Source organism: Photinus pyralis, unplaced genomic scaffold, assembly GCF_008802855.1.
Source record: "Photinus pyralis isolate 1611_PpyrPB1 unplaced genomic scaffold, Ppyr1.3 Ppyr1.4_LG6, whole genome shotgun sequence".
Taxonomy (NCBI): Eukaryota; Metazoa; Arthropoda; class Insecta; order Coleoptera; family Lampyridae; genus Photinus; species Photinus pyralis.
The window spans coordinates 30,505,493-30,526,943 of NW_022170663.1; the positions used below are offsets into that span (position 1 = coordinate 30,505,493).

General features: G+C 36.1%; 2 protein-coding genes and 1 long non-coding RNA gene across 7 annotated transcripts; 1 reads left to right on the forward strand and 2 right to left on the reverse strand.

The window, feature by feature from the left end:
- LOC116174940 (DNA replication factor Cdt1) lies at nt 1-7,284 on the forward strand. 2 transcript variants are annotated; one of them, XR_004146200.1, is made up of 4 exons: nt 1-518; nt 5,128-6,505; nt 6,687-6,873; nt 6,934-7,284. XR_004146200.1 is itself a non-coding variant. In XM_031492981.1 (2 exons), the coding sequence occupies exons 1-2, from the start codon at nt 92-94 to the stop codon at nt 6,477-6,479; spliced, it is 1,779 nt and encodes a 592-aa protein (XP_031348841.1). In that variant the 5' UTR covers nt 1-91; the 3' UTR covers nt 6,480-6,678. The 2 variants fall into 2 exon arrangements, 1 of the variants encoding a protein (XP_031348841.1); XM_031492981.1 differs by lacking the exons at nt 6,687-6,873; nt 6,934-7,284 and having other exon boundaries at nt 5,128-6,678.
- A 5,515-nt stretch (nt 7,285-12,799) lies between these two features.
- On the reverse strand, nt 12,800-15,123 carry LOC116175125. 4 transcript variants are annotated; one of them, XM_031493231.1, is made up of 11 exons: nt 15,038-15,123; nt 14,849-14,982; nt 14,584-14,803; nt 14,368-14,535; nt 14,169-14,328; nt 13,988-14,115; nt 13,757-13,928; nt 13,575-13,707; nt 13,412-13,526; nt 13,264-13,364; nt 12,800-13,212 (listed from the first exon to the last, which is right to left on the reverse strand). In XM_031493231.1, the coding sequence occupies exons 2-11, from the start codon at nt 14,971-14,973 to the stop codon at nt 12,849-12,851; spliced, it is 1,686 nt and encodes a 561-aa protein (XP_031349091.1). In that variant the 5' UTR covers nt 14,974-14,982; nt 15,038-15,123; the 3' UTR covers nt 12,800-12,848. The 4 variants fall into 4 exon arrangements, 3 of the variants coding, with proteins under 3 accessions (XP_031349091.1, XP_031349092.1, XP_031349090.1); XM_031493232.1 differs by having other exon boundaries at nt 15,066-15,106; XR_004146245.1 differs by having other exon boundaries at nt 13,579-13,707; nt 14,849-15,056.
- A 3,702-nt stretch (nt 15,124-18,825) lies between these two features.
- On the reverse strand, nt 18,826-19,608 carry LOC116174263. The gene is made up of 2 exons (XR_004146073.1): nt 19,283-19,608; nt 18,826-18,961 (listed from the first exon to the last, which is right to left on the reverse strand). It is a non-coding gene; the product is annotated as an uncharacterized LOC116174263 (long non-coding RNA).
- Nucleotides 19,609-21,451: the final 1,843 nt, after the last annotated feature.

The following is a 21,451-nucleotide window of genomic DNA, read 5'->3' on the forward strand; positions in this document are numbered from 1 at the left end:
GGAAACCGTTACGATTGTGTTTTGGCTGTCAAGTTAATGTGCTTGGTTATTTAAATTCCGTACAAAATTTCTCCTAAAATAAGTGACAAAAATGGCGCAGCCATCCGTTTTGAATTACTTCAACAACAGAAAACGTCCTGCACATCAGGATTCGAAAATTAACGTAGCCAGAAAAGTATTAATGTTAGACTCGAAGGAATCGATCTGTCTACCTCAGAGCGATGGTACCGATAGGATGGTGAGATTAGTCGAATCACAGACAATTGTTAAATCTACAAGAAGCACTCGTGAAGTTAAGTCAACGAAACGATCGGCAACACCGAAAGCAAAAAAATCTAAACCGATCGTTAATACGGGACATATCGAAACATTTGTCTGTAATATGGGAAAGAATTCCGTAACCGTTCCCAATCCTGAAGTACGGGAACTTGATAGTCCGAAGGAAACAATATCTACATTTGAGCTACCGAAGACTCCCACTAAAAGTACAAATGCTTTAGATAAACTAAAGCTTACAGGTATGTATCTAATCCAAATCCGTTTGCCTTCCATTTACGGGACTAAAGTATCACTTTTCCTACCATTTTCCATATATCTTTTTGGATTTGGAAGGCAGCGTAATTATCTCATACCTTCTTCTTCGCCGATTTTTAAACAATTACATCTGCACAGTCATTCTGTACAGAATTTAAAAATTATTATACTGACATTTATTGCTGTACCTAACAATCGTAACATTACAAGGTATCTTGATTCTACTATCAAACCGAGAATCAAACAACATTTTTACCATTTAAATTTGGACTTTTAATATTGAAATTGTGTTAGTCGGTTACAGGAGTACACAGAATATACCATAGGACTAGAGTCTGTCCTAATCCCTCAGGTGCAGCTGCACCCTTGGAATTAAACAACACAGTTGATACCTTGATATACAGGGTGTACCAGATAAAAGCAACACCATGGGATTTCTAAAACGGTATAAGTGATACAATTTTGGTTAAATTGTTGCGGTATTGTGCTGTATCGAAATTAAAAATACCTATTTATGGAGATTTTAAAATAAAAGCAGGAACTAAACATTATATTTTTGTAAAAATTGAGATATCGTCGCCATCTTATAAACAAATTTAGTAAAATTTGGTAGTTTTGTACTACGCCAATCACATGGCGTGAACGAATCTTTTGTAGGCCTTCTAGTTTTTTTAGCAATCCTGTCCATTTACAATTCTTATGGCCACCATTTTGGACTTGTACGTCATTAAATGGAGCATAAAAGGAGCTGTTCAGTAATGTATTGCAAATGTTGTTATGGCTTTGTAACTATTTGTTAAATCTTTGTCATTCAACTGCTTTTACCTGTGCAAGTTTTTCAAATAATTGTTACATTTTTTCTCACATCCTCAGAAATCCAGAGGGTTATCCTCAGATTTTGATGGATATCCTTGGACATTCTGCCTTCACAGATATACCCATACGTGGTTTGGATAACTGGGACTATCAGTGATTATTATTCAACTTATTTTGTCACTCTCCCAGAATATCAAATCAATTATTCAAAACTTGTGTTAATATAAAAAAAAAACCTATCTTTGCCCTTTTTAGGATACATTGCTAGTGTAAAAAACTTGCGAACACGGTAAAACAGGAGGAAGATCTTAAGTACTTTGCATTTTTCTTATGATTGCGAACAAAATACAAAATCCACTAGGACTTTATCCGTAGGAATATTGGAAACTGGTTTTCCAAGAGACTTTGATTACGCTTTGCCGTTTTGACCTATGTACCTGAAATAGTAACGCGGCTTTCAAAAAATGCCATAATTCGTTTTAGCAAGATATCTCACCTATTTTTGAAAATATTTAGGTGTACTCGAGTTATGCATTAGATTGCGTTTTTAGCTTTCTCCAGGGCTTTCTCCCACATAGCACAGTTTTTGAGTTTTGAGCTTTCTGAAAGGGAACAAGTGCATAAATAGTTTACCCACAAAATTTCATGAACTTACGACCATTTTTGAGGTGTAATGTGCACCTGGAATTTTTTCCAATTTTCAAATTTCGCCGAGGGCTGCACCATTTTGAGTTAGGAATTTTGGAAATATTTTTACACAAAAGAAAGCAAAAAAACCATATCGAGAAACCTAGGTAAAGCAGTGAATTCTATATCCTTCCACTATGGTTCCTGAGAAACACAAAATATATTACATTCGATTTATTTGAAAAAAAAAATGCTTATTTTTACTCTCATTTACCACTCACTTTTTTTGACATGCTTAATTGCGACACCCTGTACAGTTATCATACCGATGACAGATTAATCCCTATAACAACTTTTTAAACCTCCCTCTCCCCCTGGTCATACGTGAAGTTTAAGGGTAACCCTCCTTCCCCTACCCAAAACCACGTATATTTTTTGGTATAAAGTATCTAAAAAAATTTCAGAATATTACCTTTAAATACAAGTAAGTAAGTACCTATAATCTAATTTAATTCTGGAAAATGAAGGACCATGATAAAGCAGGTTTAGAAATCGTGGTTACAATTTTAAAACAATATCTCCATAAATAAGAAAGTTGACATGTGCATATCTGATTTTCACAATATGCGATATGCTTGTCTTTACTATACGCATCTGTTAAAATTTCAAAAAAATATCTCCATACATAAGAAAAAAAGCATTGCGCAACCTGCGCATGCGCACATTACTTGTCAAGATGTTTCTTAGTTCAGATGCCAGAGCTATAAGCTACCAAATGAAAAAAGAACGAACAAAATATCTTGAAAACTGTAGTTAAGGTCTCGAACCGACGGAGAAAGTGGCCATAATAGCGCGTTTCAAACATGAGTTGTAAAATGCGCTTAAAAGTTCTAATGGTTTTGGTTGTGTCCGTCCGTCCGGACCCACTTCTACGGTTTTGAACTACTTTTGTGCGAATTATCCTAGGGTCCTGGAATGCAATACTTAGCCTATATCTTAAAGATGTGCCAGACGACCTTCAAATTTTGTTGTCTTAAGGGGGGGAGTGGGTTATTTCCCGATATACTGTTTCGAAAAACGATCATGCAACTTTTACATGTGACTACCATTTTGCCTTAAATTTTCCTGTATTGCCCAATTTTCGAGTTGTGCTTTGTTAAAAAATGTTTTTGCATTTTCGTTTTTACAAAACACTCTTGAGTTCGGTTTGAGAAAGCCGTGAGTAGGTACGGGGTCACGTGAGCCTGGGAAAATTCTGGGGAGTGTGGGAAAATATTGGGTATTGCGATAGTTGGCCGACCATTTTGAACTCGCCATCTTGGATCCTACTTTGCACCCGCGTCGTCGGTGATTGTTGGAGAAATTTTTTAAATAAGAGAATCACGCATATAGTATATCACTCCGTGTTTTGGTTTTAACTCACCATGATTGCAACAAAGCTACTGTACTAAAATCGGTTAAGGCTATTTTAGTGCACACTTACAACTTCAAGCTCAGATCAATGGCGATACTAAAACTATAACCATCGATTAAAGTCCAAAAGGTGGTCGCCATTCAAAGTTCATTCCTAGCCGTCCAAGTCCAAAGGTTGCGCGCCATTTAAAGTATAAGTTGTTAGAAATGAACGTGATTAATACCATGTATGGTGAACAGATAATGGTATTAGTCTTGCCACAAAAGAATGCTGGTCACGAAACACCTGATACCGATCTACAAACGTATGGTTTTCATTGTTCGATCAGTATATAATGCCGTAACTTTCCTACCACAACAAAGGCATCGTGAAGTGCAAACCCTCGCAGCCATCAGTACACGCGTACATTCGTTTGTAGAATCTTGGCGAAACGCCGATCGGACTAAAATTGGAAAGCGAACACGAACGCTCCAAACCAAAACCTAAATCTTCCGGTTCCACCTTTTTTTGATAACCCATGAGATTCTAAAAACATTGCGTAATTTATGTAGCGGGTATTCTTTTAATAATTTTTCAATGTCTTAGATGTTTCAATATCTTTAAAACTGACTACTAGATTTTCCGCCAAACTTCGTACCCTCGATATTGACGGGCAGGTGACAACGGAAACCCAGTGTACAGAATTATGGTACGACGGAAGTGACTTGACGCATGTATCGATCGGTACGCGAAATAGCAGAGTGCGATATCAACGTAAAAAGATTTTAACAAATCCCAATTGTGAATCTAATAGTGGCGGGTCCAAAATAGCATCTAAGATAGTGAGTGCACAATGGTATCCAAGATGGCGAGCCAACTACCGAAATACCCACCATGGGCCAACTGGCAAAATATTTTTCCACGGTCAAAAAAATTTTCTCGTGCAATAATATAAGAAAACTAAAAACGTAATCCAATGTAAAATTTGAGTATGTATAAAATAACTTCTTATCTTTTTTGAATATTTTTAAAAAAAGGAAGCGACAATGTAAAAACCGTTCCCCTATATTCCTATGGGTAAAAAGGAATTTCCCATCGATTTGGACTGTATTTTAGTATATTTACAACAGATTTTGATTGGCAAGGCGCAAGACAAAAATTGCATAAGAATTTCAAGTTACTATTCTTAATTCACTGATTGATATTCTCTGTTTTCCAATGCATCTACGTGTATATTTGGGATATCTATTGTTACGCTGTATACACTGTGTTCAAGATAAGGATGTCCTATCATGAGTATCTTGGAAACCATTGAAGATCCGACGATGATCAAATTAGAGAAAAGAGTTATTTCCATTTTTAAAGAAAACCAGAAAATTTCTATTACTTCCGATTATTATTATTTTTTATATGGCCCGTAAAAAAGTACTGTATTGAATAGCATTTTTTATTGCAAATACAACGATGTACGACACAGACACAAAGAAACAAGTTCAAGTTTCAAGAGGATGGTGCACCCACGCACAACGACCTAATTGTGCGAGAAAACTTATCGGACAAATGTGTCATTTTCTAGAAAATTTGTCGGATAGATTAGGGCGTTGTGCGCGGGTGCACCATCCTGTTGAATTTTTGAAGTAAAATGATAAAGACGACAACAAAAGTAGAAACTTGAGTAAACTAGAACCCATAACCTGCTTTTCTTTCTCAATATGTTTCAAAGTCTTATTGACTAATTTTAACATTTCTTTATCCAGGTAACGAACCCACACTTTCGGAACTGAAGCAAAAATTGAGTCGAAGCTCACGTTTGGCAGAACTGAAAGCGTCAATATCTCGCTTTAAAGAATGCGAAAAGAAATTAGCGGCGGCGGAAGAAAAGACCGTTGCATTGAAGAACTTCAAGTCTATCGAACTGGAAGTGAATGTAAGCCCGTCCAAGCCGCAGTCACCTCTTAAGAGTTATCTTAGTCCCAAAAAAGACACTTCATCCGTGTGTAGAAACTTATTCAATGCCCAAAGCCCAACGAAAGCCGTGTTAGAGCCGTCAAGCCCATCTAAGACAATCTCTTCCGCCACCAGCTCTCTTACTTTACCCTACAAATATCGCAAAATTGCGGAAATATTTCGTAGCATCGATACAATATGCCAGATTATGTATAATCGCAAAGAGTCAATCACCTTTAAGAAACTTAAACCGAGTGTTGAAGTGATGCTGAAGCAGAATCTAAATGAGCATCACTTGGAGCAAATAAAGCATTTGTATCCCGAAGCGTTTACATTTCATCAAGAGAAATTGCGCGAATTTGGTACAGGCACACGAAAAGAGGCATGGGAATTGATATTGTTGCCGAAGTTGGATGAACCTACAATGAAACCGTCGGCTCTCTTAGAAAGGCGAAGAAAGCTGTTTTCCATTTTAATGGAAAAGGTCAAAGACTATCACGACGAATTTCTCATGACTTTGGACCCCCCAATGAAAGTGGAACGGGACAACATCAAGCGTTGGCATCCGCTTTTTGATATCGAAAAAGTGCCCGACATTGAAAGGTCACCTCTACCTCAGCCGCCTCGCGACGAGGAGCTCACCACCGGTAGTCAAGTGCTGGAGAAGGCGCGTGCTCTTTTTAACTGTAAGACGCGTTTGGAACGCGCCTTGGAAAATTATCAAGGTTCGCCGACCATTCAGCCCGAAGTACGTGAGGAATCCGTCTTGAAGGGTATTCCGAAAGCACTATTGGAGAAAGTACGCCAGCGGCAGGCGGCGAAGGCGCTACAATTAATGACCAGATCTGTCGACAAGGAGAAAGAAATTCAGTTATACACGCGCCTTCCCGAAATAGCAAGACTGATACGTAACATATTCGTAACTGATAAGAAAAATGTGATGCCAATCGAAGCGCTTACGGAAAAATTGTGGAGCTCCGCTTCTAGTATTATAACAAAATCAGACGTCGAGGCCAGCATACAGGCGATTGCTAAAGAGGAGAAAGAGTGGATGACTGTAGAAACTGTACGGGGTAGTACATACGTAAGGATCATGAAATATCAGGACATAAATTTGATTATGGGTAGGCTGCAGAAATTGGCTGATCAGAAAAAGACGTAATTAGATTATAATAGTACAACTTAGATGTAAGTACAAATAATATAAGTGTAAAGTCTGACAAATAAATTTTTAATCGTTACCAAATTACTTTTTGGTGAAGGAATGCATGTCATTTGGTATAATTTTCGACTATTAAATATTACCATTTATTTATATTTAAAATGTTTGTACTAAATTTATCAATAAAATTGGAATTTTGTCTTTTAGAAATTATCACCCTTACTGTTGAGTGAAGGAACATGTCAGGTAATTAAATAAAATTGCTGTGTAACTCACCTGGATGCCCGGTATGAACCACCAAAAGGAATTTCAAGGCTACTACCTATTAAAATAAATTAAACTGTCACCCCGTTATTCATCACTCAAAATGACTTCAAAATCCCCCAATAACTAGGTATAGTACAGAATTGAATTACTTATTTTAACAATCACTTTAACAAAATTTTTATTTTAGAAATTATCACTTGGCTTGCCCAAACTAAGGTGAAACACCAAATTTACTGGGTTCATAAACACACGTGACAACATTTTTTTAAAATTTCCTACAGCCCTGAAACAAACTTAATCATCAAACACAGACGAAAACAGAAAAATGCCACCCATCTCGCTGTCTTAACACTTGCTGGTGCCTGTCCTCCGGACGTGTTTTTTGTATACACAACAATCTTGGTCAATCTTCACTGTTGATTACATTTTTCGGTTAATTAACTTCACACTCTATTATAAATTTTGACCTGAAACGCGAAATCACGAATCTTTCTTTCTTCAATCCACATTTCGTAAAACACACATTCCCGAAAAACACAAGCAACGAGTTTTATCGATTGTTTTCTGTACTTACAGCTTTATACAAAAATTTTACAAGATTATAAAATTTAATAAGAGCACCTGCAAATTTCATTTAATTTGAATATTTTCAGATTAAATCGATCTTGCACGTCCTTCTGATTGTAATCAAGGACGAACTATCTGCGGCTCGACCAGTCTTTCTCAAAAACCAAAAAAAATGTTTACACTGAATTAATATGCGTGCCATAGCAGCAAAATATAGATTATAATGGTCTTAGGAGCCCCCCAAACCAGCACTGCAATTTTGACTTGCCCTCTACTTACAGTTGGCAATAGCTATTTGCATCTAACGTAAATTGCATGTACAAAAAAGGTAACGTCAAAAGCATAGCTTTACTCCAGCATCGACTTGAATTAATTTAACACGAAAAGTACAGTTGAGAATACCAATAGTAAGTACCTATATTCATGTTAAAGTCCATTATCGCCTAAGCAAAACATAAATAGAGGAAATGATTATTAGAGGACCCCACTTCTCATATATGCGAAGACGCAAGAGCTCCAGTCAGCACAAGAATGAATGCAACAGATACAGCGAAAAATCAGACTGTATTATAGGTACACTAGAAGTTCCCCAATCCGACACTGAAAATCTTGGCCCAATAAAGGAGAGTACGAATCACAGAATTGTATATAGTAAATAGAGAAACAGTGTTGTGGATAATTGACCCCAATTGAATCTTGCGCAGGCCGTATGCGAGTGTGCGCACTAACCAAATGGAGATAGTGACGAATCAACAAGGTAGCTGCGAAAGCACCGCGCATGTTTCACAACGGCCCGGCCGTTGAAACTATATAGGTATATGGCCACTGTAGTTGGAGTTATTTTTCCACGCGAAGGTCCTCCTGCTTCTCTATGTACTATATACCTATACAACTCTGTGGTACGAATGAACTCGTGCGTTGTGTAATCGATTGATTTATGTGCTAGGACGTAAGACACAGCCTGGGGCGGAATTAAATAAAACAGAATTTTAGGGAATAAGAAAACGAAATTTATTACGTACGAGGCTTGGTTCCGCGGAGCAAATTCAAAACCGAAAAGCCAGGGAAAAAGAACCAGCAAGCAAAAAACGAAAATCAAGTAATCAAGTCAAATGTGGCTAAACAAATTAATCAAGCGAGATATAATAAATGGCATCATAATTACAGTAGATTGTAAACAAAATAAATCACTTGAGTATGAAACACATCTACGGTTCAATTTAGACAAAACATCTAAAAATGATAAATTGCATGTACATAGAAAACACAACAAAATGGCGTGGCTCTACTCCAGCTTCAGTTAACATAATGAATTTAACACGAAAAGTGAGAAGAATGTGAAAATACCTCGGAAAATACCCAATAGCATATTTTAAATAAAGGAAGTGTTATTTAGTTATTTCGAGTGTTACTAAGATGCCAAGAGCTGCATACTGCGACAAATCGAACTGCATGCGATTCCTTTTTCAAGGTGACCTCATACTGATAATCCACTTGCACATGAATAGGTGTAGGTACATCAAAATTTCATAATGAAACAAAATAATGGCATAATCGCCTGTCAGTATAACGATAACAAACATGATTCGGATAACGATACGTAAACAAAAACTTTAATACGCCCATAGACATATGAGAATAAGACGCTACGCTTAGATATCGGTATTTTATGCAAAATGTAAATAATAACAAATTATGACATGACATTCAATGGTTCATAGTTTTATTCTTTAGTACAAGAAAGAATAAAATGATTACTACCTGTAAATAGACCTTCAAGACACAACAAACAAAATGAAAAATGAGAAAAACCCGTGAACGCGCGATGCCCCTCCATCATAGGCGCAACTAACCCCCCCCCCCAACCGAAATCAGCCCCCCCCCCCAAGCCATGCAACAAATCATAATTCCTATGCGGCTTACTTATATTTGCCCTGAAAACCTGTATTTTATTAACTCGCTTGCTACCCGAGCGGAAGATTTTAGGCGTTGGCGTCGGTCGGTCGGTGAACTAGTGAGTCATCTCTCAAGCTGCAATTATATTGCCAGTTTCTTCAGCAACCTGTGAAAGGATTTTCGGCTATGCGAAATTTATGAGCTGGTTATAAGAACAGCAATGGCTCAAGATCGTTTCTCTAATATTTTTCTTTGATATATAGAAAGAGATGCTTCCGTCGATTCCGAACAAATTGTTAATAAATTTGCAAAAAAAAAACCCCCCGAAACCAGGGGCGGGTTACCTATCTTACAGGGGCGGGATTACGCTAATCAAAGCTCTTCAGTTTAGAATCTATGTGCGATAAATGAGTGGCGTTTCAATAATTTCCACATATCTTGTTTTTATTGAAGTTTGCCTACAAGGCCGTGAAATTGTCCATCTTGCTTTTAACAAAAGGTCTTTATTGCACCAAAGATGAGTCACATCCTGTGTATTTCACCCTTTCTTAGAATCTTGGTACCTGCTTACCTGACCCAATTCCCAAAACTTGTTTTTAACCTATATGTTACCTCTTGAAGTTTACATGCTACTTTTTGTGATGTTATAATTTTATGTTACGCATTCACATCATTACAAACAATTAATTTTACAACACAATTTGATATTAATTTGACGGCTGGTTTTTTTATTGGTAAGTTCATCTTTTTTCCAGCCTATTTCTATTTTTATTCGGTCAACTACCATTTTCAATGTTTTTTTGCAATGTAATTTATTTCGACTTAAATTTCCGAGCTTTCACAATCTTAATGATAGCGATCATTATTAAACAAACTTTTCATAATTTCAGTGTTTTATTTTACGTTCCTTCCCTACTGTGCTTCAGGTCAAAGTGTTGTCTACAACTAACGTAAAGGGGTCCTGCCTTAGATGTTTGATTACGTGCCACTTTTCAAATTTAAACGGGATCTTTAGTTTTGGAGGGAATAGTCATTCGGGGGCCATTTTTAAACGTTGCCGGGTTGACTTTATTTCCGTGTTCTTGTAGTGTGAAGTTAGGGGATTAAGTACACTATAACTTTATTAGGTAATCTAGGTTACTGAACTCCACGCGTTCTTTTTGCGCCACCCTGTACAATTTGAAAAACAAAAGACCACATCACCACACTTGTATGATACGCGATATCCATTTTTGTTGCTATAAGACGCCTGAGAAAAGCTCAAATCGGATGTAAATATTACCACAGATTTAAAGTGTTTAAATCTGTGATATTACGTTTTAGGTTTCAGGTTTCAGCGAGTCAAATCCAATGTTATTGTTACAGATCCGGAGAAATTCAGTATAATGGCGACTTAGCTTACATAGTTGATTTTAAAATTTAAATTTGGCGCCATTCACGCAAAAGCTGCTTCTATTCTAAGTTTGTTGTTCTATGGCCATCGCTCAGCTGCGTTAAAGTGGTAACTTGAAACTCGGGAGGTGAACTGTGGATAAAAATACAGTCAAAATGATTGCCACCCCTTAGATCATATAAACATGGATAGAGCTATCTCATAAGCTCTACTAAAAGACAACCGTCGCCAACATTCCAACGTGCATTTTTATGCCTATCATCTTTTACTATTAGTAAGTTGTAATGTATTTATCCTTTGCCGGGTTGATTGTAAATGTGCGCAAGCTTTGGCGATTGTAATGGATTGTAAGGACGTTTGTCCGTTTGACATCGTATATTCGCAAACAGCTGTTTTTGTTGTTTAACCTTGCTCGACTTTACATGGTTATATATGAAACTAAACTTTTAATACTGTTCTGTACCACTAAGTTGTCCTATAAAGATGTATTTATTCATGTATTGAGAACCTTTTTTACCCTAAATAATAAATATTGCAATTTTTGGCGTTCAGTTTAATGAGTAAGTGCAACTTTATTAACATTGTGAGGTTAAAGATTTGAATTTTCTGATTGGTTACTATCACTGAAACTGTACATGGAATAACAACATATAAATTGTACGTCGACAAGAGAGATACAGCACAAAAGTATGTAGAGTCTTGAATCAGAACATGTTGGCGACTGTAATTCATATATATAATATATATCTTATATATATGCTGTAATTGCATCGCTCCATCCATGTTTATATGATCTAAGCATATTATATATATGGATCTAAGGCCACCCCCCTTCATTAAAAAATTCGTCGCCAGCTTGGAAATTAGAACTGTGAATTTTATGTCTATAGAAGTAGTACCACAGATCTAAACACTCTTAGATCTGTGGTAGTACATACTAATAATAGCGTTTTCGATTGGCAAAACTCGTACTGCACGAGTGTTGCACGAGAAATTGAAAAAAATCATGTGAAAATTGCTCTCAATGGAACATAAATATTTGTTGTCATTTGTCCATAACCCTCATTTAGATTTCGGTAATCGACAAATATCTATTCTAAAAAATGACTGAAACGATTTCAGTATATTTATGATAAACGATGAGGAATATAAATTTGAAATTCCTGTAAAGGACCAATTTTTGGCGTTCAGTTTAATGAGTAAGTGCAACTTTTTGTAAAATAGAAGTTATGGCTAGTTCATAATCTTCACTATCGCTAGATGACGACAAAAAACTCTCCAACGGAAGAAACAAATTCAAATTGTCGCACATGTTTGTTTTGAAAATTTGTTAACTAGCAGCTCCACGAGCTCTCGGACCTCGTGCGTCGAAATTTGCACTGAGTGCGTAATTGTTGCATCACATTTGCCAATGGAACACAGAAAATTGCCCTAAAATTACCAATAGAACGTAAAAATTGCACTCGTGCAGCACGAGTTTTGCCAATCGAAAACGCTAGAAAAATGTATCCTAAAGTTGCTATGGTCTCACATGGATTCTTGAAAAAAAATCTTATCGAGTGCTCTTCTTCATGAAGACTATAGAAACCGTTGCTGTTCATATGTAGTCACGAAAGTTGCGCGTTTTGGTGGTGGGAATGTGAACCGCGCACACTACATAGATTGATGCGTTTTTTTTTAAATCGAACATAGGGAAATTACATTGCATACAGAAGCGTATGTTCGCATTAAAAAAAAACTCACTGTATATATGATTTCCCCACACTCCGATTCAGTTGCGAGGTGTGTTGCCTAACCGTAGCGTTATGTTACCATAAGCACACCATAAGATATAGACACAGTAAAGTAGATTGAAGACCATCTTTCTAACCGCAACGAGTCCCACTGACCCAATACGCCTGATTAATGTTAAGAATATAGGCGAGAGGACAACTCACCACATTCTTCTAGTGTCTCGCACTCGTCCAAATGAGAGCCATGTCTGGGAAATCCTGGCCGAACATTTGAGCCACTTCCTGGCCTGGAAGTCTCAAGTTTGCCTTAAGTATGGGGTAGCTTTAATGACGCTGGGGACAGTTAACTCTATTTATTGGGGCAGTACAAAGCGCCCAAAAGGGAGGCCGCTATGTGCACGTAAATGTTAAGTTCATTCTCTGCTCCACTCCCCTCCACTGCCAAACCTTGTTAAAACAAAGTGTGAACATAATGCAATTTTTTATTACACACATTACAAAAACATACACGATTTAATGAAAATCATTAAATATATCAATCACACTAATTGCACTATTTATTTGTACCATCTCAATGACATAACTGTCTGGAACCAAATGCAGCGCATGATTCGAATTCGTTACAATAAAAATTTGCTGTTCCATTTTAACTCTATTCAAATATGTTGTAATAAGGCGCAAATCATCTTTAGAAAAGGTGCTAATGCAAACATATAGCAACTTTAATTGTGGATTATTCGTAATAAATGCTTCAAAAGAACTAGGTGATAGTGTGTCACAAACATCGCCCAGTAGAACAACCCTCTCTAGTGTGCATGCACAATTTGACGCTAAACTTTTCAATATTCTATCAAGTGGTAAATATTTTTGTTCAAATCTGCAACAAAAGTACTTACTAGTAACCGGTACCTATTACATTCTATTTTACCGAAAATCTCTTAATATTTTTAAATTGGGCAAGATCAAGCTCAGATCCTCATGCATTCCTCCCGCAAATGTAAGTTTCAAAGATGTTAATTTTTTGCAAATCTGAAAGTAAAATATTAATCATACGAAAAGGAATGATTATAATTCACATCAAACAAACATTTCTGGTCATCGATGGGTATTAAAGCAAATATGAATAATTTTTTCAGGTTAGATAACTTTCCAATAGCGGACCATATTGCAGAAGTCATAATTATCGTTGAACTACACAAAAAAAATATAAACGTATACAATTTAGGGATGGTTACCTACTGACTAATGCATTCCCAAACCTCCAATTCTTCAATTAGAGGAGAATGTTCAGCAATTCTATCGAAATGTGATACAAACGTTATAAGTCCCTTTTCTGATAAAGGTTCACCTGTGTCTGCCGTTAGAATATCTTCTACAAAGTTTTCTTTTAACACACCAACAGTTTATCGTATAATACTTACTGGTAAAAATACAAATATTAATACTGAGCTTTTGAAGAAACTTGGTATTTGGTAGCCTCAAAATAGATAGTATGCTGGCTTTTAATCTAGAGCAGCAGAAAGATGGTCCATGATGAAGGGATAATTCTTTAAAATTTATATTGTCAAATGTTACTTCTTGGTAAACCAATTTCTATAGTGTACAAAAATCTCCATCACTTACCTATTCAGTCTACAATTGATTAAACTTACTTTTGCATCCTCTACTCCGAATGGGAAATTGCACCTTAAATACCCTAAGTATGTATGCCATACTGTATTGCTAATCTTTTCGTAGAAATCATAATTGTATATATCGGCAGTCTCTTTATGTCTGTTTTCTATAATAAGATTGTGAGATGAAAAATTGAAACCAATTAGAGAGAACACGTACCAAATCGCATCCTTGCAATGCCACAATTGCTCTGAAACGATACAATATCTAGTGCAGGTTGAAAAATTGGCGGTATTTGGTATGTTGTAACTAGTACCTTCATGGGTAACATATTTGAAAAGGGAAGATACCATCCCAAATCAGAGCATAAATCTAAAAACTGAGCCAAGTCATAGACAATTCAAAGAGGTTTAAATACCCATAACTCTTCTACATTCATACACTTCTCCATCAAGGTCCTTATAAAGCTCGAGTGAATTTGGGATCGATCCAAAATGACACACAGCCTCTTTAAATTGTTTAACACACTACATGACGGACAGTCAAAAGGACCGCTACCTTTGACCGTAAGTGCAAGTACATTTAACTGCAACAATGGTAATTAAACGTATGAAAATGTTCGTCTTCTGCTCACACTTGTTAAGTTGCTAGAGCAGATGTCGTACAGTTGTAATTTAGTGTCGAGCGCATACAGTGAAGTTAACATGGGTAAAGACAGGCATCTGGTAAGGTTCCTCCTGGATATCCAATACACACAATTTATGTTCAGAGATGTAATGATTTCCAGACGTGGCATGACAGCCCTTAGCCAGTGACAGGTTGTGAGACGATAGTCTCTACAGAAATACAAACTCCTACAAATGAACTAATACACTTTTTGCATTTCGGGTAGGTAGAACCTCAAAAGTTGTTTATCAAAGGAGAGATGCTTAAGCTTGTGGGAAACATTCTCCAATGTAATTATGTTAAAGCTATCTAAATGCTTAAAAATTAGCAGCTTTAATTCGTCAGGGATAAGGGCCATGAAATCAACCTGAAGATCCATTACTTTAATACAAAACCAACAGGAATTTGATATAAATAAATACACGACTTTGTACTGCACTGCAGCATAACCTTTTGTATATTCTATTCTATGGCTCTGTAGCCGCCGGAACACAATGGGTACGTTCAGCCGACACAACTGTTGAGTATGTTGAGATGGTGAGTTTACCTGAAGGTGACTTCTGGTGGAAGTCAACAGTTTGTAATAATTGGCACCATCACAAATTTGGCGTTGAGAGGTTCCGCCCTGTATATACAGCTTACGACGATACATACATTTTTGAGAGTTGGCAACCATGCAATTTCTAGGTGGGAAAAAGTTGCCTGCGCCACCTAGAAAGCACGAACGGGAGTTACGTTTGGCATCTTGTCTTGAATGGCGGTCGTGAACGTTTCGCTCCATAAATGTTTGTTGTTATTTTGTGTTATTTAATGCAGGTAGTAATTTTTGCATTCCTTTATATCGTATTTGTGTTTTGTTTGCCGCATTTTATATTTTTTGTGTGTTTCAATATTTGTTTTTGAAATTTACTTGGTTTAACCGCAATGCAATCATATGTGTGATACCGTTATGCTATTGTTTGTAATTGTTTACATTTTTGGTGTAATGTTTGCTTAATTTATGTTTATTGATGTTGATTACTTGGTCTTGTCCTTGAAGTTACATTCATGTAAGTTTTCATTTTATTTTGATATGTGGAAATTACCGATTCGTTTAATGTATGTACTGACTTGTTGTATGTTACTAACAATTTTCTCCGTGAATGAAGCAGTCTCGGGAGGTGGAAAAAGAAACTGTAGTATATAATTATGTGTTAGGGCACCTAATTCCGTGCACTGTCTTCGACATCCAACTGTAGGTTCGAAACCCCGAAACCAGGGGCGGACTACCCATCTTGCAGGAGCGAGATTATGCTAATCAAAGCTCTTCAGTTTAGAATCTATGTGCGTTAAATGAGTGGCGATTCAATAATTTCCACATATTTTGTGTTTAGTCAAATTTGCCTACAAGGCCATGTAATTTTTCATCTTGCTTTCAACAAAAGGATTTTATTGCACCAAAGATGAATCACATCCTGTGTATTTCACCCTTTCTCAGAATCTTGGTACCTGCTCCTACCTGACCCATTGTCCCCAAAAACTTGCTTTAACCTTGAGTGTAACCAACATTGTGTATATGCATTTACTATCTTTGTTAACTAGTGCTTAAATTTTTACAAAATATTTTGTTAATTAACTTTTGGACTGTTTTAATCAAACTGCAAGGTTTTTCTTACGTCGTACTCTTTTTATCCTTGGCAGTGACTTTTGCGAGAGTACGACACCTTTTGGCTTTGTTTGTTTTGTTTATATCAATGTACATCAACTAAATTTTCGGGTTTTCACAATCATAATAATTACGATCATTATTAAACAAACTTTTCACAATTTCAGTGTTTTATTTAACGTTCCTTCCCTACTGTGCTTCAGGTCAAGGTGTTGTTTTGAACTAACGTAAGGGGGCCCTGTCTTAGATGTTTTATCACGTGCCACTTTTCAAATTTAAGCGGGATCTTGTTTAGTTTTAGAGGGAATAGTCATTCGGGTGGCCATTTTTAAACGTTGCCGGGTTTATTTTATTTCCGTGTTCTTGTAGTGTGAAGTTAGCGTAGAACCTGGGGGTTAAGTACACTCATTGAATAAAAACACTATAAGAAGCCTAACGCTTATGGAAGAAAGCGCGACAAATCTCACAAATCCCCTTGCACCCGCATTGGTTGTGACCACCGAACTCTCTTTGCGGTAAATAGGAGGAAAGCAAATTCTCATTCTTCTCAGTTCAAGAATCGACTCTATTGACAGTGTTCCCATTATATTCTCAGTTCAAACTCTGTCGCGCTTTATTTCCACGGGGTTAGGCTTCTTATAGTGTTTTTATTCAATGGTACACTACAGCGTAATGTCATATATCATCTTCAAACAATTCTTACAAAACAATATCCATTTTTGTCAGCGCGAAAGTAAGGTTAAGGTACAAATTACAAGTTATATAACTGTATATGTTGACGTTTACTACTAAACACCATTTCTTTTCTTTCGGTGATCCAAACGCGTTTGGATTGTCAAATCACGTTCTTTCGAAGTGTGATCTTATGAAGTTTTGCAACTTTGGACCTACCAAAAAAAACACCCTGTAAGCTATATTTTTAATGTTTATGGTAGATGTATTTATTTGACTTTTACTTAATCCAGAATAAGATATAAAACCTGCAATCAAAATTTAAGTAATAATTTTGACAATATATACTGACGCTTGCAAATGCCCAATTTTTCTTAAAAATCGTATTATCTTTAAAACTACTAGCTTTTCGGATATTAACCATATAATAAAAAAGACGTACAATTACACGTAGAATTCAAAAATCCATTCAAATACAGAGGGTTCAATTTAAAAAATGTACCATTTTGGCTCCCTAATTTGTGGACGCACCCTGTATAATTCCAAATTTGTTTAAAATGTGGAGTATTCAACCAAATCATAATACAAAAGCACTCTAACGAAAAATCTTATCTTCAAGGCATTAAGTTACTCCGCGCAATCGTTGACTCACCCTGTACTTAAAATGACGTGGTATGCGAGTTGCATAACGTCAAGGGGATACCGCAAAAGCAAAGTTTTACATGTGCAAGTGTAAGTTATTTTACGATTTACAAAAACGTAAAAACACATTTAAGATCAGGTTCAAGTTGATACAGTACATACTGACAATTAGCACATTTAAAAATTTTATACTCTTTTGTTTTAAAATTTGCTGTTCAAGATTGGTTTTATTATTTGTCCCATAATCACTATCAGCACATTTAAAATTTTTAGAATCTATGTGTTAAAAGATGTCGTTTGAAGACGTGTTTATTATTTGTCCCGTAATCACAATCAGCACATATAAAATCCTTCGAAACTTTATGTGTTAAAATGTGTTGGTCAAAGTTATATTTATTGCACGTCTCATAATCACAACCGCCACATTTAAAATCTTTATAAACTTTATGTATTAAAAGATGTTGTTTCAAGACTTGTTTATTATTTGTCCCATAATCACAATGGGCACATTTAAAATCCTTGGATACTTTGTTTTAACACATGTATTTTGAAGTTGCGTTTAATATTCGTCCCATAACCACAATCGGAACACTTAAAATCCTTAGAAACTTTATGCTTTACGATATGCTGTTTGAAGCTGCGTTTAAAATTGGTCCCATAATCGCAATCGGAACATTTAAAATCCTTAAAAGCTTTATGTTTTAAAATATGTCGTTTGAAGTTACTTTTAAAATTTGTCGCATAATCACAATCACCACATTTAAAATCCTTTGAACCTTTATGTTCTAAAAGGTGTTGTTTAAGGTAGGATTTACAATTTGTTTCATAGTTACAATTAACACATTTTAAATCCTTAGAAACTTTATGTTTTAGAAGATGTTGTTTGAAATTGTATTTAACACTTGTTCCATAATCACAATCGGCACATTTAAAATCCTTGGAAACTTTATGTTTTAAAAGATGTCGTTTAAAGTGGCATTTATAATTTGTCCCATAGTCACAATCAGCACATTTAAAATCCTTAGAAGCTCTATGTGTTAAAAGGTGCAGTTTTAAGTTCTTTTTAACACTTGTCTCATAATCACAATTACTACATTTAAAATTTTTACAAAGTGTTGTTTTAAGTAGGTTTCATTACTTGTCTTGTATTGGGAATGTGAGTAATTATCTTTAGACGAAGTTAAAACGTGACCTTTAAAGTCAGAGTGTTGCTGGATTTTTTCATTGTAAAGAGATTTAGAACACAGTGCATTAATGGTAATTTCGTACTTTATTGTCACCAAAGCTTCATTGCTTATAGAAATATGTTCCTGAAGAAAGGAATCGATTTCTTCTTCTTGTTTTGGTTCGATTTTAATGAGTAGTGTGTCATTATCTCCATCCATACCTACAAACAATAACATTATAAATAGGTAAATGTCGTAAAAATCTATTGTGGTATTAAAGAATACAGATTGAGATGCCAGGGCAACCAGACAAGTAACCTCTCATCTCAGAGTAAACTAAAGTCGTCTCAACACCACTCGGATCGCGTAAACTGTAGCTTTTATAGTAACCGCGTAGTACGGGAAGCTTTAACTTGATTATCTTCTATACGCATATCTAGGCGATTAATTAATTGACGTTTGTTAATTTATAGGTTGACAGTCTCAAATCGTGTCCAATCGAACAACTTCGGACAGACTACTTTACCCTGAAACTCACATACCCAGGCGATGTCCTTGACCATATTTTAGTTACAATTAGCAGTCCATGTACTATATGGTCTAAGATCTTGGACTTATTCAAACTTTTCTCATTCTTCCATTGGTAATTCGTAACCAATTAAACTCAGTGGAAGTTGTACTATGAAATATAAGCTTATTTTAAGCTTTGGTCTTATGTTTAAAAACTATAATGTAAAAATAAATGTAAAGAAAAAGCAGATACCTAAAATATTAAAGATTATCAAAATATACAGTGAGATTTTTTAAAATGCGAACATAGGAGTTTGCATGCAATTTCCCCTATGTTCGATTTTTAAAAAAACACATCAATCTATGAGGTGTGCGCGGTTCACATTCCCAAAACGCGCAACTTGTGTGACTATGAACAGCAACTCATAGTCTTTATGATGAAGAGCACTCGGTAAGATTTTTTTAAATAAGCCATGTGAGGCCATAGCAACTTTAGGATAAATTTTTCTTAAACTTACGATAACTTGACTTCACATGGCACGCACTGACATCACAATTCATTGTGAACCAACCTTTAATTATTTGTAGGTCATGTGCACCTGGTATTCTACTAATTTGATCTATTCTCAGAATTCCTCTGAGGATCTATTCAATACATAAATGAAGAAAATAAATAACGCAAACAATTACAATAAATGTTCGAAGTATGTCCTCGTTGACATACTAAACAATAACCTAACCGATTTCGTAATTAAATTGGACGGCGGTATTTTTAAAAATGTGACAGCTGTCAATTGTACCTACTTAAAAACCACGTGAAGATAACTACTCTCAATCTCGCAGCGTTGCCAAATCGTATCGTAATCATGTGATTTGTGGTGATTAATGAATAGAGCAAATCTTAAAACAAAATATTTGACGGACCTTCCTAAATTTTGTGAAATCAAAGAAATAAAATCAATTATAAAATGAAATAATATGTATATTCAAGGTTTGAACACACGAGCTTCCTATTCACATCTTTTTCTTTTCTCGGCGCTCTTGTTCCTACCGGGTTTTCGCAATCACGTGACTAATATGCCTAAACCAGTTACAATAGGGGCATCCCGGTTAATTTTTATTCCTGATCTACAAAGTACATTCAAAATAAAAAGACCCGTGTGTCCTCAATTTTTATTTGCGAGTAAAATACATCCAAAATAAATTACCTATTGAAAAGCCGTGTTTAAAGTCCGAATTTGAAACGCTTCAGTCTAAATACGTCACAAACCTACAACCAATCACGTAGAAGTGAACCGACAACCTTGTGCGACGGTCAGGCGTTTGTCGCATTTGACGTTTGTGAATGGTACTAGCAGCTGATTGGTCGGACTTATTACGTCACAGAGCCCGCCACAATCATATCGTTTTGAATAAACCCTTAAAACTGCACATGTTCATTATTTTTGTTCTAATCAGCCACTATTTTTAAATAAACTTTTATTATCCAAAAAATTCCTTTATGGTTTCAGGTATACGCTTATTAAATTAGCACTATGGAATTCAAGTACACTGTAAACCCCCATTGTAACACGGACTCGGCCTTTTCGTTCCATTATAGTCCATCCTTGCTTTGTGGCCGGTGTTATTTTCGATTTTTTTTGTTGAGTCGCTTCTTTCGAGTAATTTTTCCATTTCTTGAGAGTGCGGAGGTACATGGTGTTTTGGCTCCTTCCAGCTTTAGGATGTGCAACTGATCATCGACGTCGATGTCAGTTTTCTCAAACGCAGCTACGATATTGCCTCCAAGTTTGAAGTGCTTCTTCTCTGGCCCTGTACCATGCGTTTGCTGCTCGCGCAAATTCATTCTTGCCGTTTCGAATTCGATCTCGTCTGACCACCGATGCGGTGTGCCACTACCACCAATACCTCGCAGCCATTCTTTTGCCGTTGATCCATGTTTCTCACCGTTGAATGTGGACGTTCCTTTCGCTTAAGGCCCGCATAAAGGTTGATTCTCACTATACATAACGTTTCCATACCATATCCTCTCCATAACATACACTTGTACACTTTGTAAATATTGTGCGTTAGACGACGATTTCTTAAATTATCCTTACTGTTGGTTGCATAATTGGCCTGATCCCATTCAAAATTCTGGAAAATAAAGTGATAAAACGTGTCGTTTCAAACTTCCCTCTTGCTCTTTAAGGTGTAATTAC

Coding starts and splice junctions, on each gene's coding strand:
- LOC116174940 (XM_031492981.1), top strand. CDS start 92: ATGGCGCAGCCATCCGTTTTGAATTACTTCAACAACAGAAAACGTCCT. Junction 519..5,127: donor AGATAAACTAAAGCTTACAG/GTATGTATCTAA, acceptor TTCTTTATCCAG/GTAACGAACCCACACTTTCG.
- LOC116175125 (XM_031493230.1), bottom strand. CDS start 14,994: ATGGATCTTCAGGTTGATTTCATGGCCCTTATCCCTGACGAATTAAAG. Junction 13,365..13,411: donor ACCAGAAATGTTTGTTTGAT/GTGAATTATAAT, acceptor TTTTACTTTCAG/ATTTGCAAAAAATTAACATC. Junction 13,213..13,263: donor AAAATATTAAGAGATTTTCG/GTAAAATAGAAT, acceptor CTTTTGTTGCAG/ATTTGAACAAAAATATTTAC.